Source organism: Numida meleagris, chromosome 1 (assembly GCF_002078875.1).
Source record: "Numida meleagris isolate 19003 breed g44 Domestic line chromosome 1, NumMel1.0, whole genome shotgun sequence".
NCBI lineage: Eukaryota > Metazoa > Chordata > Aves > Galliformes > Numididae > Numida > Numida meleagris.
In genome coordinates this window covers 81641174-81660744 of record NC_034409.1, presented here as the reverse complement: position 1 = coordinate 81660744, position 19571 = coordinate 81641174, and the positions used below count along the sequence as shown (strand labels likewise).

The following is a 19571-nucleotide window of genomic DNA, read 5'->3' as shown; positions in this document are numbered from 1 at the left end:
AAACTTTTCTTCACTTGTATTTTTGAGTAGGCTGTACACACACCAGGACCTAGCGTATATAAACAAATGAAAAAAATACAGATAGATCCAGATCTCCCAGTCATGACACATTATTTGCACAACACTTATATTTACTTTAACCACTAGAACATCAAGGTCATGTATCGTAATAGTCTCTGTATAATGGTCTTTTCCAACCTCAGTGATTTTATAATTCTATGATAACCTTGCTACATAATATAACTGCATTGTGGTTTCTGATACCTGTATTTGAGACATATTTTGACCACAGGTTCATTCAGGAGCTTCACTGACTACACAGGTTATGAATATCAAAAGGCTATGGAGATACCTTAGTCAATTCTTCCTCAAGGACAAGCCAAAAACACAATCTGAAGAGATATTTCAGGCAAAGATCACTCTTGAAAACAGGCATAGTTGCTACACATGCACTTCACATGTCTGTAGAGTCAATTAGCTTGAAATTCTTACAGAAAAGACTATACATAAATACTTAACACAGCTGCCTATCTTCCAAACGTACATTAGTGCAACTGCTGTATAGCTAGTATCCAAAACTTGCAGGTTGTGCTCTGTTTACAAGATGCTAACCAAGCAGAGGAACATTTATAAAATTCAATGTGACCAAACAGAAGGGGAAAACACAGTTGGACAATGCCTTTAACTTCTGCTTCTCCAGATCTGAAAGAAATATATCCCAAACAAGTTGCTCTATATTATCAGTATAAACCTTTGTGATTTTTTTTTCCCCCTCCATGGAAAATGTTCAACTTACCTAATCTGCAACTAAAATATCAAATTATAATATCTAACACGACCTCACTGCCTCCATCTTGGTATTTCACTTTGTGGCTTCTGTGTGGTACATTAGCATTTATTATTTAACAAAAAATGGCAAACCCTTTGAGACAGCATTTATGCTTGTTTTACGCTTGTCTCCAGATTGCTTACAGTATCATGCGTATCCAAATACTTACCTCAAGAAATTAAAAATAAAAGCTGGAACCATTAGCATAGCAAACAGCTACATTAAGATTTGCAGATTTTTTTTGTTTCTTTACAAAACCACAGAAATTGATTCTCCTTTTATAGTTTTGTCCTAGAACAATGCTACAGACTGCAATAGACTAACAATTGATTTACGCTGGCACACAATAGCAATAACTATTTGTTCCAGGGCTCTCAAGACTTGTGCTAGAATACTTAGAATCTTTAACCACAATTTCTGGATAGATGTATTTATGTGAAAATAAAGTTCATTATAGCATTTTATCATCTGGTTTAGGTAAGACTGAAGAAATGGTTAGAGAATTTGCAAACTGACCCAGAGTCTAGCATTTCACTTCCATAATAATGTGACACTCACATGTTTTGAGGAAGTGCAGCAGGTACATGGCAGCCATACCACACTGCGATATTTCAGTTTACATAGATTTCAATTCATATAGATGCTGCATCAATCTCTTTTTTTTTAGCATTCCTTATCACTCAAATAAGTACTTACAGGGTCAGATGGACCACAGAAGTCTCTGAACACTTTTGGAGGTTCGGGCTGTATAATCTCCATTGCTATGCAAGGGCCTGAGCACAACTCTGTAACCATCTCCTGGAAGAGAAAAAAAAGACCAAAACAAATCTGAGTTTTGAGCACTATGAAGGGTTGCATTCCTTCCCAAAACTTGACCCAAGTATTCCAGATAGGAAAGAAAAAAAAAAATGCTGATGTATTTAGGAAGGTAAAGACATGAAGCAAAGATATCGTTAGTATTCATAAAAAAGTTATATGTTTTACATTTTGCAACTTGGTTTACATGATAGAGATAAATTGAATATTCAGCTTCTCTAGGATACTGAACAACATGCAACAGTATCCACAATACTTTAAATTCTTTTACAGGTACATTCTTACTAATCTTGACTTGGATTTCATAGAAGTGTCCATAACTTAGCCTAAACTGAATCAATGCAACACACTTTTCTAGGCAAAAGCCCAAAAAATGACACCATGTTGAGCCAGTTCCACAGACAACAGTGTGTTTAACAATGTTCTATATAGGAAGCACAGTACACAGCCTATAATTGTTTCCAAATAAGCACCCATTTGATGGCTTAAAGTCAAGAAAACATCTCTTGGGCTTTTGGTTCTCACTGTCATTTCTTCATGTATTACGAAAGCTGAAACACACAGCCCAATAGAACCAGGAATTTAAATTGAAAGGAGTGTGGCACATTATTTCAGGGAAAGTATCTTGATCTGGCAGTACTTTTTGTATGTGCTTTTATCAGAATCTCAGTTGCACTGAAATAAACCTTTTCACTGGAGCCTCCTGAAGCATTAAGAGACATTGTCAAGTCCTCAATGGGTGATAAATATGGGTTTTATGGTTTTTGTAAGTTTAAACTATCTCCAGGCATTAGTGTCAATTTGGAGTTTGTCAATTAGAGGCATAGATTTCACAAGCAGAAATATGCTACTTTGATGCTGTAGTCTAAATTCATTTAAAAAACCATGCCTTTATACTTGCACACTTGTCTAGAAATTTTGGCAGGCAAGTTTTGAACAAATAAGGGCAACTAAAAGAACCAAAGCCAGTAAGGAAAGAGAAAAGAAAAAAATATCCACAGAAAACAAGAGAGAATAGGGAAGAACACGCTTCAGGTGCTGCAGTCACACTCACCAACTCCGTACAGGTCAAGGATGAGCTACAGCAGAGAACAAGAGTGGGCAAAAAGCAGTAGGAAAAGAATGAAGTCCACTTCTGCCTTTTATGAAGTACCATGGAAATGAAATACTCAAAAGACTCCAAGTCAAGCAACATTGTTCCAAAGAGTTGCTATCTTTGTAATAAATATCATATTAAGAGCACACGCTTCATCTTACCACTCTGAAGTGAATAGGACAGAATTTTAGTCAAGTGCCTCTATCATCAACCTGCTCCTAGCAAATGTAAGTAAAAATATTCCTGACAGCATGTGAGTAGAGTGCAAGCTAGTTTCATGCTTTACAGCAAAATAATAACTACTTCCCTTCCAAGAATGGCCTCATCACCAAAGGACTTTCTGTTAACAAAAGAACAAAGAACAATATATGTGTTCTTGTTAAGAAGCAATAAATTGTCATAGTCACTACTCTGTATGATCTCACTGAAATCTGTCATTTATATAGCTGTTACTAGGAAATCAAAAGAAAAAGAGGCCTTTAAAACGTCAGTTTGAATCAACTGAATTCCTCTCTGCAAATTGTTGTTTTCTTTATGCTTCCCTTTTCTGTTTCTGTATCAGCATTGACATCCCACCAACAAGAGCAAGTGGCATGAACAAAGTTACTGCTGACTCCTTCATTACAATGCAACACTGAAAACTGAAGTCCAGCTGCCATCAACTACAGCACAGAGGCAGATGGGAATGCAGGAGACAAACTTGGTCTGGCTTACACAGCCGCAACAAATCCAGAGCTTAGCTTAAACTGGAATTACCCTCTCTCTCTTTGGAAGGACTTATACTTACAGCTAAATCAATTTTTCTTTAGCAAATAATTTATTCATCAGGTAACATGGCTTGTGGTCAATCGAGACCATTCTTGGAACTGGATCAAGTTCAATATTTGTTATTAACAAGATGGATTCTAATCTGACACAAAATAATCTTCCTGCTTTTTCCCCATTTCCTAGTCTTGCTACAGCAAGAAACACAAAGTAAAACAGCACTAAAACTAATCATCAGTATGCAAAATCCTATGTAGGAACTACTGATTAAAGGAGATACCAACAATTTTTTTTTTCAATTTAGCAACTGTTCAGCATTCCAATTTCACAGATACACGTGGTATGTACAACACGTCAAGCCTTTATCTGACTGAAAAGGTGTAACCAGAAGAAATGGGAAGTACATTTTCTGAAGAAAACTTGTCATCAAGTATCTTCTACTTCTGCACTGAGTTATTTTAAAATGATAAATAAAATTCCAATCAAAACAGACGGTTCTGAGTCACAGATATAAGAGGTCATATTCTTTCTTCAATTCCCTATTTCAAAATGTACTTCTTCCTATTTATTCTTCCTGGCATGCACTGACAATATCTACTGCTGTTCCCATATGCATCTTTTCTGGATGTCTTTACCATCACAATCAGCTTTCCCACATTATCTTTTTTTTCCACAAATATTCTGAATGCATGAAGATATCCCATTAATTTCAACTAAGTGCATCAAGCACATATGGCTTGCAGGATGGAGCCCCAGATTCTCACTTGAAATCGCATCTGAAACAGATCATCTTTATTCGCTTATCCTATTTAAATGTCACTTTCCCTTCTGAGTAACTTTTCAATCGAAGTATATAACTTTGCAACTTATCTGAGGATCAGAGTATATACCAAACAGCAGAAAATGATAGACTTTCCAATTTGGTTCAGTTTGCATTTTTGTAATACCCCGGGATTCTCTGGGTCTTGAAATACCAGTCAGGAACTGCCACATTTGAGTTCTGCTACTTCCCTCCAAGTCTGTCCGTCCAGTCTTATATGGGCTCCTGGCACAAAGGGCATCAGTAGAGGAAATTTTATAAGTACTCCTCAATCTGACAGTGAACTAACAGTACCCCTAAACTATTTTAAGAGCAATCTAGAAACTCTGTTGAAGTAAGTTGATTCAATGATCATAAAGGAAAGAAAGTCACATTGTCAGAATACTAATAGTAATTGTCTAGACTAATATTAGTAACTGAGTAGAAAGCTTCTAATAATGTAACCATTTATAAATTAAGGATAACTTATGTAGTATGTAGCAAGGCAGGGAAATGAAAATCATTACTATTCGCAAAATGAATAAAGGTTATACTGAAACACAAAAGCTTCCTCCTGAATCCTGTAGCTCTATTTTCCATTAGGAAGTTTTATATAGCAATACGAAAAATCATAGTAACAGCCACGACCTTAGGTGCCCAGTAGGATTACGCGATGTCTTAAATTCCTTGAGTTTTCTGAAGGCCCACAGAAGTCAAAACAATAAACTTAACAGCACAAAATGTCACCACAAAAACATTCAAATATAGCAGCCTCAATGTAAACAAAACAGTAAATACTTGTCCAAGATGCACGTTGTTGCGCGTGTTTCTCTGTTGTATCTTACAAATTCCTTGGCTCAACAATTCCCACAAAGGACTTTTCTTTCTTATGGGATAGGTAGCACAATTTTTGGTATGACTTACATTTATTCCAGAACAAGCTGGAATTGGACAAAACCAAGGTCCTAGAGGAAATATCATCAGTCCCAACATGGACTGATGTGACTGCTTCCTTGTTTAATCATATTTTGTTTGTAAATAGAGACTTCTCAAATTTATGCTTACCATATATTCAGCAACAACACCTTTGTAAATCTCATAAAATTCTTCCACATTTGCACGCTCCATGTTGAACTAAGAAAATAAAAAAATGTTAGCCTTTTGCATTATATGAAAAAAAATAGACAGCCTTCTTAATCAGAAATAATTCAAAATGCTCTTTTTAGTTCCACCCAGTAAAAGGAATGGCTTTACAGCTGCAATACGTTTATCAGCCTTTGAGCCAATGGTACCCTGTGCAAGAGTATAATCTTCTACCTTAAACACTAGTAGACAATGTACTTCATTTGCAGTGTTGGCTGATGCCACTTAAATAAACAAGAGGATCTGTTTGTTGCATAGGAAAGGGACTATTCTTCATTTGCAGTGGGTATTCGAGTCCCAAGTGGATTTCAGATGTTAAGACTTTCAGAAAACACAGAAGGTAAGACCTTAAAGGGCTACTCTGAGGAACAATCTCTGCGCCAACTTCCTTTAAATTCTGCTGGCGATGAAGAAATCAATCCTTTAAGCTTCTTTAAAAACCTTCCTATAAATTCATACTAACTGTAAGTTTCAAAACTTGTAGGATATTAACAAGGATATTTGTAGAATATTTTCCTAATCCTAACTAGTACAGTTTTCAAGATATTTTCCAGTTGCTCCAGAAGACATCAATATCATTATCCCCCTTCTAGCTATAAGGAAACAGACACAGAGAGATGAAGTGTCTTGGCTCATGGTCAAACAGCAAGGGGAAACAGATCAGCTGATCAATCAAACAATAAAACACAAACATAACAAAGGCAGTGCTGATCCCAAAACATAGCTACACAGTCTGCACAAGGCGTTTGTATTGCAGGAAGACACCTCTGCATTGCTGTCAAGTGCATATAGCATATCTCCAGCCTCTGTTTACCAAAAAGATAAAGACAAAAGAAAACGTACCATCTGCAAAGCTGAGATCTGAAATCCTTCATTGATGATGGCTTTTATAATCTTCCCAGCTAGTCCTGAAGAAACATACAAAACACTGTACTCAAAAGAATTTAGTTGCCAACTATTTATGCAGCCATAACACTTAAACAAAAGCCAGTGTCTGCGTAATGCGTGAAAGGAAGCAGGGGGCAGAGCTCCCTAAATACTCTAAATTTATATTTATAAGTTTGTAATAATAGCTTGATTCTCTACAGTGATGCAGTGATGATTTTGAACAACTAAATTCCAATCCGCTGCTGAAAAATGATTAATTAGGTTCTACCCAAAAAGGTAGCTGGTGAAGTCTGTGCTTTCCTAAGATCAGCCACAAAACATTCAGTAGCTTCAAGATAAAGAATTATTTTTGTAATGAAGTTCCAATGCCAACATTTGTAGCTTAAGTAGTAATCAATTCAGGGCATAGGCTACCTATTTTGCAGTCTTCACACAGCGTTCACCAGAGCTAGGTCCAACTCTGAACTAGAAACAATGCAGAATGATAATAAATATCAGCACAGAAGTTTGTCACTATGTGAAAAGCACATTAGTGAAAAATAGCCCACTGCTTCTGAGACTCTAACTCACAAATACGTTATTGCTGATCATATTATTTTATACTATGAATGCATGCCCAAAGACTGAATGATACTGAAAAAACAAAATAAAATATTAATGTAGGAGAACAAGAACCACTGATTTTCCACCGAATGTGTATTTCAGATTTGCCTGTGCTTATAAGATCGAGCAATTTGAAAGATCGTGGCACCAAAGCACAATACTTTATTATTTGAGAACTGTAGAGCATCCATGTTTTTATAGAACATAACTGTCTGCCCTCCAGTACAAACTGCGAGCAATTGCAAACTTCTGGACATTGATTCAGAGCAGAATGAACCACAGGAGAATATTCCATAATGAATTAGAACAGCAAGATTAGATTCTTAAACACTGAATCCTTTTATTAACTAGTCTTTAAACAAAGTTTTTTGAAACACTGCATAAATTCAACAAATGAAAATAGAAGAAAGCTGAATCTAAGTTCTAGCACACTCAAGACCTGACTTGTACACTGTCTGCTAATATCTGTAGCACAGGATTGTAATCTTCTTACACATTAAAAGGTCAGTAGAAGTCGTGAGTAAATAACATGAATAGCTGGAGAGCTTTTAAAAATCATTTTTAAGAATGAAAATGCAAAAAAAAACCTGTACCTGAAAGTATTCACTACAGCATTTTTACATCAAGGCTTGTGGAACAACCTTCCCTCTATAACATAGTGCATATTTTTTCCAAAAACCTCCAAACTGCTAAAGAGCAAGCCTGAGATCTGGGTACTTATTCAGTGCATGCACCTCTTGGGGCTTACAGAACAAGTGGAGGTAACTGCAATTCCTGCTGTCAAAGTATACTGTTACATCATGGCTCACTTGCACTGATCAAAAATTTCCTTCTAACTCTCCTGTAAAGCTAGAAAAATATTTTTCCTCTATTTTTCAAAGATAAAAATAAATTTTTAAAAAATTGCAGCAGCAAAATGAAGAGACTCTAACAGATTTGCACAGGAAATACAAGACTATATAAAAAATGAGAAAAAGACCTCTGGTTTCTTTTTGTCCACACTGCAGGAGAAAGGCTGACCAACCCAGTGCTTCTACATATAGGTTTCAGGGAAGCAGCAAGCCAGTAATTGTGACTTCAGAGACAAATGACTAGGCTGGGAATCATCCAGGAAATAAAGATATAAATAAGTAATCTGTGACAGAGCATGAAGATTTCCTCATTCTCAGTCTTCAGACCCAATATTCCAGTTAACCACCACTGCTTCGCAAGAAACCAACAAAGACAAAGAAGGGACAGCGTCAAGCAGAGGGCAATCAAGGCTACCTTGGTATGAGAAAGCTGCTTGGCCCAGCAGCTGCCCTTCTCCATTTTACACTGTATCAATAAAGAACAGCCCACTTGCACAGGCCTTCACAGCTGGCAATAACTCTAATTTAAATACTCATCAAGTATCAGGTTCTGGGGGTACTAGGGAGATCTGCTTTTAATAGAACTTTTATCCTCAGCAATTTTACAAACTGTAAGCAAAATTCCTCTTTCAGACTCAAATATTCAGCTTTCTGGGCTCCTTCCCCACTGAAGAGTTAGGATTTTTCTTCTCTGTAAAGATGAGACAGGCTCCTTTAATGACAGAAATCAAAGTAAGAATATTATTTGCAAAGTGGCCTTTAATTTAGGATTGGTTTAATATTAAACTCTGATAAACCTATCGAGATTGTCCTGTACATTTATTTCTGACTCCACTCACACTCACAGACACAGAGCAACGTGACTGCTTAGGACTGCAGCACTAAAAAGGCTTACCCACAAGAAGTATTGTCACCACTGCTCACAGACAGATGTCTTGCTAAAAAACATTTTTTTAAAATCAAAGTTCTTTGAGGAAGAGGCATAAGATTTCATTTATGTTTGCAAAATGAGATGTTAGCTCCAATTCCCAAAGGTGGGAACTGAGGCACAGGAGGATACATGAGCTGACAGTGGCAGTGCAGGTCTGCAAGTCCAGTGACTTGGCCTCCATTGTCCCAGCTACACATGCATCACTCCTCCCAGAGATGCCTTCCTTTTTGAGTTCTACCTGGGGCAAAATAGGAACCAAGAAAACAGAGGCAATCCTGAAGCAGATGAAAAGCACAAGCTCAAGGCTCAGCCTGAGATTTTTCTGGCTTTCAGCCAATTACATGACTGAATTGGGACATATGCTCTCCTTTGTGGGCAGATAAGGCCAAGGGTAAGAAGAACTAATTAGACGAAGTGTCATTTCAGCAGCTTTCCACAATTTGTTTTCAACTTTAAAATCCAGATCTGTCATGAAAAACAATTTTTTCAGCTTTTTAAGGATGCTCCAAATGGGGCCACTGCATGTTTAAAATGCGATTACAGTAAGAACCCAAATCAAAGCTGCAGATTAAGCCTTAATTAAGATGAATTTTTAGTCACAAAACACAAAAGAATCACAAGTACTACTAAATACAACTAGGGAATTTAATACTAATCTTAACAAATGACAGAAAGAGAGAGCACTAAGTCTCCTAGACAGCATTATGTTACTATGCAAATCACACTGGACAAATAATCTTCCAGAGTTTAATCAGATGAAATAAGGCAACCAAGGCCTCATCAGTTGCACTGATTTTCAACAATTTGTTTCTTTGCAACACAATATTTGATAATTGTACTTCATTAGGGAGCAGAAAATAGCAGAAGACATCAGACTGAGAAATGCTACAACTTTTTGCAGAACTATGGATTGGAATAAAATAAAAATAAAACAGTTCACAAGAGTCACTTTTAACCTAACAGCACTTTAATTAATGAGATGTAGCAGCTGTATTAGCAGGATCTGCCAGTCCCAGGCACTACCAACCACCAACTCCTATGACCAGGGATGTTACATTCTCTTCCCTTTGTTCTTGGCCCATTTCCCAGTGTAACCACTCCACTGGGAAAAGCTTATTAAGGAAGACAGTCTGCCTTCAAAGCCAGTCAGTCACCTCAATCTCTATACTTCATTTACTTATTACCCTTCCAATAATTAAAAATAATTCCTCAGGAGCAACAAAAGATTTTTCACAGGAATACATAAACTGCTGTCAGCAATCATATCAATGATCTACCTAATCCAATAACATATTTCCAGAGGCAACCAGTACAATATACTTAAATTAGCACCAAGTAGCTACTCCATTTCATGTCTGTTTTTTGACATTTTGAAATGCATTTCTGCTTCACGCTATGATGAAAAGAAAAAGGTTATCTTATTCTTGCTGCCAAGGTTTAAGGTTCTGTCCCAGAGGGTCATCAGGCTTGGCTCCAAACAAAGCCCTTTTTTCCCATTTCAAAAGAGGAAAAAAAACCTCAAAGCTGGGCCTTCCTACAATGTATTTCAGCTACTGGTCAACCTATTTGAGGTCCTTTTCAACCCAAGCCATTCTATGATTCTATGATATGATTCTATGATCCTCCGAAGAACAAATTTATTGGTCCCCCCTCTTTTGCTTTTCTACTGAGAAATAATGCAACTCTGAGTGCTCTTATTAAGCAACATAAATACGATTTCTAGACACCCCAAAACCACAGCTACAGTGATAATCTGCAACTACTGATCTTCCAGTCTGTGTACTGTATGAAAAAGGATTTCCAGGTGTTCACTATTTGTTTTATTCTGGAGCAGCAGAAAGCGGGCTACAGAGGGACAGAAGATCTCGTGAGTGACTCACATCGGGCAAATAGGAGGAAAGAGAGAAAACAAAGCATCACACTTTCCCTTGAAAATAATACATTCAAGCACCCTGGCTAGGAGAATATTTCCACAGTTATTATGACTTTCATTTACTTCTGCTTCTTCCTTGAGCATAAACAAAACTAAACATGATATTTTAATTGAGAGTGCACCACTGACATATATGACAGGATCTAATATGATCATCCAAGCCATTCACCTGCATATTTATATATTTTGTTACTCCTCACTGAACATTGTGTATGAGACTGTTCATGAATGGTTATAATTACAAATGACAGTTTTAATCTACTATTGCAGTATCAATAAACAACTCTAGAGGTTAAAACTCTCAAGAGACTCTCTATAATCCGTTCCAGCATTTACTAATTTTGTACTTTACTTCCTGTGGAAGGATTGCCAACTCACTGCCCAAGACCAATAGTAAATGTACTGTAAGCTCTATCATTTATTTTTGCCTTGGCAAAAGACCATCTCATACCCCCGCATTCTGTATCTTGACTCTTCTTATTTTTGCTGCCAGATGATAATGTTATTTGTGAAACAAAGCACCTAGAAGCTGCAGGCAGTACACAAGTTGGGGCCTTACCAGCACTGAGCGGAACTGCTCACTGTAAAAAAAAATAAACTAAACATGTCCAACATTAACAATGTTGACTGTGCTTATGATACATCACTGTTCTGACCACTTCTCTACAGGCCTTTCACCAACACCCAGTCTGTTCCTATTTTACACTTGTGCTTCCTCTATTTTACACTTGTGCTTTTATTTTCCTTCCTCCACTGCAGTGCTATGAAGTTGCTTATACTTTCATCTTCACATTGTTTCATTTCTGCAGTTTATCAGGAATGTTTTGAGTTCTGACCACTCTGTCCTTCCCCATCCCAGTCACTAATGAAAATATTGACAAGAACTAGCCCAAGGATGGATGCCAGGACCTCACTTGTAAAGCCCCTTTAATTTGACATCTCATGTCTCCAGTTCAGTGTTCAAGAAAAGATAATTTAAAGCTAATCAGATGCTTATTCTGCACAGACCTAAACATACAAATTAATTCACTGGAGGAAAACTTTGGTTTCCTAACACCAAGCGGTCCTAATGAAGGCCCCTGCGTTCAAGTGAATTAAACTATCTGGATCTGATTTATCTTCCTTATGTAAAGCGTACTTAGAGAACTCAAAAGACCAGTAAAGCATGTTTTTCTTTATAGAAGACATGCTGGTAAATTTCCATCATATTATCATTATCTAAGTGGTTTAAATTAATTTATAGACTCTTGGCTCATCAGTTTTCTTTGTATTAAAGCAGCATAATTAGCCTGAAATTCTCTGGACCACTCTTAGAAACTATTAAATCTAACTACAGCATTAACTTTTCTCTAATGCATTAAGAAAGAAAATCCTCAAATGCAGTAATAAACACTCCTTCTTAATGTCTTTCCTTCAAAACGTTAAGACCATCTTCCATACACAGAGATCACGTTCAAGTGAACACTACTGGAAAGCTCTTCCCAGTAGTATGAGATATGAGCTTTGGCAAAGATTGGCTGTGCCATTTGATCATTTTTTCCTATTAAGTATAGCTCCTTCTCTTCCCTCCTGTCTCCAAGTGTCAGAAAGGATTTCCACGTTCAGTCCACCTTCTCCTCTAATTAATCTAAATGTAAAACATATTTTTCACACTTGGAAAAATAAATGTCATTTCCCCACTAGTCACTGAAATCCAAAATAAGTCTAAGTTGGGAAGCCAATGTCAAGTTGCAAAAACTTTATGCAGGAAATAACTGAGAAACAACATAGGGTTAGTTTCAAAAGACAAACATCTCAAGAACAGAATATTTATAATTACAACTACTGCTAAGAACGTAAAAAAAGAAACAACAACAAAAACCAGACAGAAGTGGATGAATTAATGTTCTAATGGAGGCTAAAATGTTTTCTTAATTCTAAAGTAGAAAAGCAGGTTGTTTTTAAATGACTTTTCCTCATTTCTCGAAAAAGAAATGAAAAATACCACTAAACAGACACTTCAACATCCTAACTATAACATATCCAAGGAAAATCTAAGTGCATTTAATTTTACATAAACGCTGCTGCTTCTGGTGTAAATACTTCTGAAACAGTTGACTGCATCTGAAAGCACAGAGCTTTACTGGGTAGTTTTCATTTGATTGCAGCACTGAGACTGACATGCTGCATATGAGAATATCCAGAGGTCACACTCAAATGATCCACTGTACATCTCTCAAGCTCCTGAAACAATTTGTGTTCATCCTGCTTATCACTGATGCCTTCCTGCCTCAACCTTAGAGATATGACACACACACACAAACACATGCAAGTTCTGCCTAACAATGAGGTGAAGTTCACAACACCTACCTTTCATCTTTCTATAAAGCATTCTTACAGACAAAATATGCTTTCACATTACTTAAAAGAAAATTGCCTTCCTATTTCCTTCTCAAGTATAAGCTTTTCAGAAAGCTGTTTTCTAACTCTATTTCTGAAGTGTCCTGGAAATAAAAATGGGTTACTCAGACTTAGTCTGTTTAAGAACCCAAGGTGAAAATAAGTAATTTCCAGTGCTTGTTTACAATCTTTCAAAACTTTACCTAATGTATACAGATTATCTTCCTAAAACACAATGAGATAGATACTGTGACCTGAGAATGACAGATTTGCAGCTCTCCTATTATATTCTCTCCTTCTTTCCCAGTTTATTTACTTTCCTAACCACATACATGTAATTATACTTATCACACTACAGAAACGAATTGGACATTTACACAGTGATGTTTTCTCCCATTCAAAGGGCAATAAGTCTGCTGCATGCCAGTAACAGCTCTCCTGTTTGCAGTCAGATGTACAATCTACTCCAATGTTGAATTTTAATTCTCTCTCCAGTCTGTGTTGTAAAGTAACTTCATTTGAGGTCCTGTCTGAGTGCACCCTGTTTCTGCACCTGCTTTAGACCGAACTGCTGTCCTTGCTATTCTTTTTGACAAAGTTAAACTTGTCTTAGGAGCAAAGAACTATACTCAATTACAATTTTTCTAAGATTTTGTATAAGAAAATACGATTCTTACACTTACCTGCCATGTAGCATTTTGCTGATCAATATAAAGCTCTATGATTTGCTACGGCAGTCCAGTAAGTATTAAGTTAAGAGAGCTGGTGATAGCTCCCCACGATTTACTATTCATTCAGAATAGGTCTAAAAGAATATTTGTACTGAATACCCTTTCCATTTGGGGAAAAAAAATAAAACAGTCCTGCTTCTTTTGTTTTCTATGAGACTTAAATCTTAGTTGAACAATAACATAGAAGACAGCACTGCAATTACTGTATTTTTTTTTCTTTTAATCCACAAAAAAGGCATAAAGGTTTAGCAGTACTGTTAGAACAAAATATCTAGCTTAACACATCCCAGAAGAACAAACTAGTCAGGCACTTAAACAGTCCTTGAGGCCATAGAGCCTGCACCTTCAGGCAAGCTTTTCAAGTTTGCACCAGATCCAATGAATTCCCAATTACAGTTTTGCTTTTCAAGTTCATGTCACAGTTTTAGCCTCAAATCTATTTTCAGGAAAACTCTGACTCTAGAACTCATGTCTCAAATTGGGAGTGCAGAAACAGAGGGTAGGATTTCAACTCTTGAGCTGTGTGCTGTAACCTACGTACGTGAAAATGTGAAATGTAACACTTTGAACTCAGCCTTTACAGCCTAATCATCACTATTTTCATCTTTTTTTCCTGCTCATTTTACAAGGAATGAAAGTAAGAGTTATATTAAAGAAACTTTATACTCAGAAAGTCATGAAATACCAAATTCTAATTCCTACAACAAACATGACTAAACTATTACACATAATAAATTAAAGTTAATTCCACACAGCGATCTACAAAGCGCTGTTTCTGCTGACAAAACAGTTGAGTCATAACTGTCCTCGGAGCATTAAACTGAAGTTCATATATTTTGGTGTATTTATAATTTTGTCTCCTGAACACTACCGGTAAGGTAATACTTCTAGATCTAATAATATGAAGGGAGTTACAAAAACAATGTCTAAATTTATTGCAACTGTGGCCTTGTGCTAGGAGCTTCTGATAGTTCAGATATACAAGAAGCAAGTGGGAAACAGAGCAACACTGAAACTCTCCAATCATTAAATAATTAAGTGCTAAAATCCTAATTAACCTACCAAAGAGCTGTGCTCACTAGTTACCATCTTTCTTGGCTGAAAACCGGCCCCAAGACAAGAGGAGGAGGAGGCCAGAAGACACTGAAAAATATGGCAGATTCCAGAGGGGTCAAATCAAGCTGTCACCCTCAGACATCCTTCTGGTCAGATCAAGTCTGCACGGAGCTGCATCAGATTGCTTCCCCCCCCCAACAAGGAGGAACTGGAATGCTCTTGCAAACCCTCTTCAGAGTTTACAGGCAGAGCCCTGCGTTGTGTATCAGGCTGCTTAGCAACTGGTGTTTCTGTATGCTGGTCAGGAGCAGGTCAACAAGGCCAGAGATTAAACCCACGGTTACTTTCCACTGCTTTGGCACAAGACAGGAATCTGTAAACTCTCTACGGTAATGAAAGCCAGCTTCTAAGAACAACTCTGTCCTTGAATTAACCAACGTAAACTAAAGATTAGATCCAGCCTCTGATAGCAAGGGAAGCTAACTGAAAAGCTTCTGTGCTTACCTATGGCTAAGCAAACCATTTTCCTGGGACTGAAAAATGGCAGATTTTTTCCTTCTAAGAACTATTCATGCAGAGGACTCTGTAGGAAAAAAAGAAAAAACACTGGAAAAAGGAAAGGAAATAAAATTCTAATCAGAATCCAGTCAAACATTCCTACAGAAATAAAGACTACAGCTCTGCATAAGCTCAAATGTGTAAGTAAAACTTCATGTAATTGTACACATGTAACAAGCAGATTACATTCATGGTAATTAGATAAGTTCAAAGCCTCAGAAGTGCATAGGAAATTACAAAAAGGTTTATTTTTAGATACTCAATACTGAAAATTTGCGGAGCACAAATCAAATCTGCAATGCATAAGAGGCTCTGCCGCTTTGACCCACATAACTTTCCTTTCTGTGCCTCAGACAAACCACCTCCTGGTACTGATGGCTACATGGGATTTTCTCTCTCCCTCCAGATGCCATATTTTACCTTACATTCTCCCTCCCTTAAAAAGAAAACAAAACAGGAGTGGACTACTATTGCAAGCAGCGTTGTTTTGGTTGGGGGGGTGGGGGAGGAAAGCAAGTTGCTTTTTTTTTTTTTAATACCACACACTCTCCTACAAGCAATTTTGCCTGAAGGGAAGCTCATTAGTTGCTACAGCACCTAGTCTAATTAAGCTGTTAAAAGTGAGATGAGATGAGCAGGGCCTCCCTCCTCTGTTGCAGACCACTGAGCCTGAACAGATCTCCCAGATTCTTCCAGCACGCTTTTCCCTGACTCCAAAACTGTCCCTATGGGGAAGAAGGACAAAGCGTACTGGAACTGTCACTCTGCAACAGGCTACAGAGGTGTATAAGAGTAAGGAATGCAAAAGAAGACAGGCTAAGATAGCCAAATCTTCCTCCCCAGAACACTCCTGGCCCACTGGGAGAAGAGTTCCTGCAGCCATTGTGAAGAAGGATTCCTCTCATCTCTAACTGCCAACTGTAACCGCTCCGGCTGCTATATAAAGCCAAGGCAGTGCTCTCCATCAAAGGGGGAAGTTGCTGTCCAACCACGGTGACTCTTCTCTTCCTTAAGGCCAACTCCTGGTCAGAAGTCAGGCTTCTGAAAAGATACAAGACTGTCACAGTCTCATTATCTCTAAGAAGTGCAGCACTTGTGGCTTTGGAAATACTCAAAGTAATGACAGAAAGAACAGGCAGGAACAACAGAACTTACTAAGATAAAAGCATAGCCAGCCTCTAAATTCCATCACTCGTGATATTCATTTTAAATTGATAAAATGTTTTATTAGCTTAGAAAATGCAGTATTGCTTCCTTCATTCTGTTGAAGGAATTATTAAAAGGTGTGTGGACAGGGAACACACACAAGGTACACTGTAATTCAAATTCTAATTGTTTCCAAGCCATGGTCTACCTTTCCAGTTTCCTGTGGTGTGACAGAGGACTATACTAGTGGATCCTAAGCTCAACTTCTGACCAGCCTTTCCAGCTCAAGCAGGGTGTGAACTTGTGTTTTCTGCTTTTCTCCCCCTCTCTCCCAACACACACACACAGAGGGGAGTACAGCCAGGGCCACAATTTGTCCTTTGATTCAGAAAAATCCTGAGAAGTTCAATAAAAAAAAGAAGGTAATGGACAGGGCACTATGAAATCTATAGGAATGAAGATGACTAAAATCAGGGGACAATTTGTGCTTACTAAGAAAGAGTCTGAGCCCACATATATAAGAAAAATGGTATCTTAAGTATGAGAAAGCACAGTTCAAGCCATTCATTTTGCAATTTTGAAAAATTAAAGGCATTAACAATCCTACCACAATGAAGTCTGCCTTTTGCAAATGTTCAAATAGGTAAGATCATAGTTCCAGTTGCTGCCCATATTTCCCTAAGAGGAACATCTTTCTGTCTTTGCTGCAAGGCAGATGTATCAGGAGCAGATGACTTGCAAGACCTCCAAGAGATAACAGGCATTTTATCAACACTGAGCGCAAGACTCTTTGTGTTGGTTTTTTTGTTGTTGTTGGTTGGTTTTTTTTGCCAAGCCCTCCAGACATTCCATTTCAGGTGTGAAAGGTCTGGAAACTGCTATGTCCATTTCTGCTGTCTCCATTTTAGCTGTCCACAAAGAAATGACTAGTGCTCCACATCTTAACAAGAAAAATCGAACTGTGCTCACATGGCAATATTTGTCTTGCGCTCAGAAATACTGTTGAAGTGCCAAAACAGAAATATTTTACTGCACTTACCACTCTTACACATGCTCCTGTATTTAAGTATAGGATACAAAAGTGAGATTATTTCTACATGTTAACAGTTGGGCATTAAACTTTTCTAATGCTCATATCGTAAACTTGCAAGATATGCTCCAGCACAGGAAGAACTGGAGTATTATAAATGTTTGCTACTTTCCATCCCCACAGTAGTCAGTAGAACAAGATTCATGTCTGAAAAAAAATTCCCCTTTGTGAGAAGTTTTAATGTAACTTGTTACCGTGTATATGGAAAACCCTGTATTATAACCAGGTGTCCTGCTTTCCACTCTGCCATAGGGAAGCTAACCTCCACTGGACTGTGATAGACAGGAGTAAGGATATGGTTAAGCTATCACAGCTTAAATGAGATTCACTGAGTCTCATTTATAATTTTATTGTTTTTTTTTTTCAGTCTCTCACTGTTTAATTTCAGAATAAAAAGTATCCACACAGCACACAACCCATGGAAGTAAACTCAAGAAATACTAAAGTATATGAAAAAGGATTTTCATACTTTTGCAAGTACAATGAAATACTGCGTTCCTGCAATTTCACATTTTCCCCAAAAAACAGCATAGGAATGATAATGAGATACAACAAAGCATAATTTGTTTTCACCTCCACTATTTGTATTGCTTACCTTCATTAACTGCATGAGGCTTAATAATGCAACAAGTACAGTTTGTGAATTTTGCACTGTTGGCTGGTCCACGACCTCCGCTGGAGGGAAAGAACAACTCCAGCTCCTGAAAACAATTGTATTTGAATACATTTTAGTTTTATCTAGCTGCACATGTGAGCTTTCTTCATAAATAACAACATCTGAAGTACCCATAGTGACAGAAAATAATGGATTTTTATGCAACAAACACTTCTCCCCTACAATATTCTACGTATCTTTCCCTCCCTAGCAACATCACTACAACCATAAAAATACTATTTTAATTTTTTTTTTTTCCGCTTTCCACTTCCACAACGCAATCTATTTCCATTCAGAGCACTCAAAGCGCTACTACTGCAATTCCTTGGCAGAGGAGGTGTTCCCAGATTTCTAAATTCTCTTTCCTCAGTATTTTTCCCAGGTCTGCTCCTGTATACAGATTTTAGCTTCTCTCTTTTCACAACACATTTCTCTCATCCAAAATTGTTGGCTCCACTCTCATGACTTTTGGACTCCTACCCCCCCCCCCCCTTTTTTTTTTCCAGTCTTAGTGAATGGAAGAAGATGAATTCAATTGCTCTAATTTCTGAGAAGAATCAAAAGAACCTCTTTGTCTCCCATTACTTCCTTTCCTCCTGCCATCACTATTGGGTCTTAGACCACAGTGGAGTAAGCTTGACACCCAAGCTTCTTTCCTCAGTCTTTTTTTTTTTTTTTTTTTTACTGTTCACTGCCAGCTTCATGCTTTTTCCATACCATTTATTCACATAGCTTACACAATCTGCCAATAAACATTAGTCATATGCTCAAAACACAGATTCCATTTAAGACCTATTGGTCAAATTAAGTAAGAGAATTGATGAATTTCTATTTAAGGGAAATAATAATATCCTGGAGATACTACTACCAAATCCATCTAATTTTTTCACGTGGAACACTAACAGCGCTGAAGGCCATTTCCTGGAATTGGCTCATTTAATTTACTAGCTCACTTCAGATGGAATAAACATAACTATTTCTCAATCTTTACCTCATGTTACTCCGGCAATTCCTGTTATCCTGACTTGAACTATTATATAGTTTTGACTCATGGATCTTTCAACAGAAAGGAAGGTGTCTTTTTTCCCCCTAGCAAACAATGCCCATTTTGAGTGTCCAAAAGGGTTAGTTTCCTACATCCTTCTTCTTTTGACATGCTGCATCCCTGAAAGACCTTGCCCCCCGCTCTCTTAACTGACGTTCATTCTAAAAGCAGCAGCCAGAAAAAGTCAGCAAAATACTTAATGGACTGAAGAAAGTGTTAAATTTAAGTGCCAGAAGAGAAAACTAACTAAATACTAC

General features: G+C 37.4%; 1 protein-coding gene across 2 annotated transcripts in view; it reads right to left on the bottom strand.

Moving 5' to 3' along the window:
- Window positions 1-19571, bottom strand: part of NME7 (NME/NM23 family member 7) — a 90545-nt gene that overhangs the window by 37191 nt on the left and 33783 nt on the right. For both annotated transcript variants that reach the window (XM_021399413.1, XM_021399423.1), the window contains 4 exons: window positions 18210-18315; window positions 6292-6356; window positions 5371-5439; window positions 1526-1627 (listed from right to left, as the gene is read on the bottom strand). In XM_021399413.1, the coding sequence (XP_021255088.1) occupies window positions 1526-1627; window positions 5371-5439; window positions 6292-6356; window positions 18210-18315 (342 nt within the window). The remainder of the gene's footprint in view (window positions 1-1525; window positions 1628-5370; window positions 5440-6291; window positions 6357-18209; window positions 18316-19571) is intronic.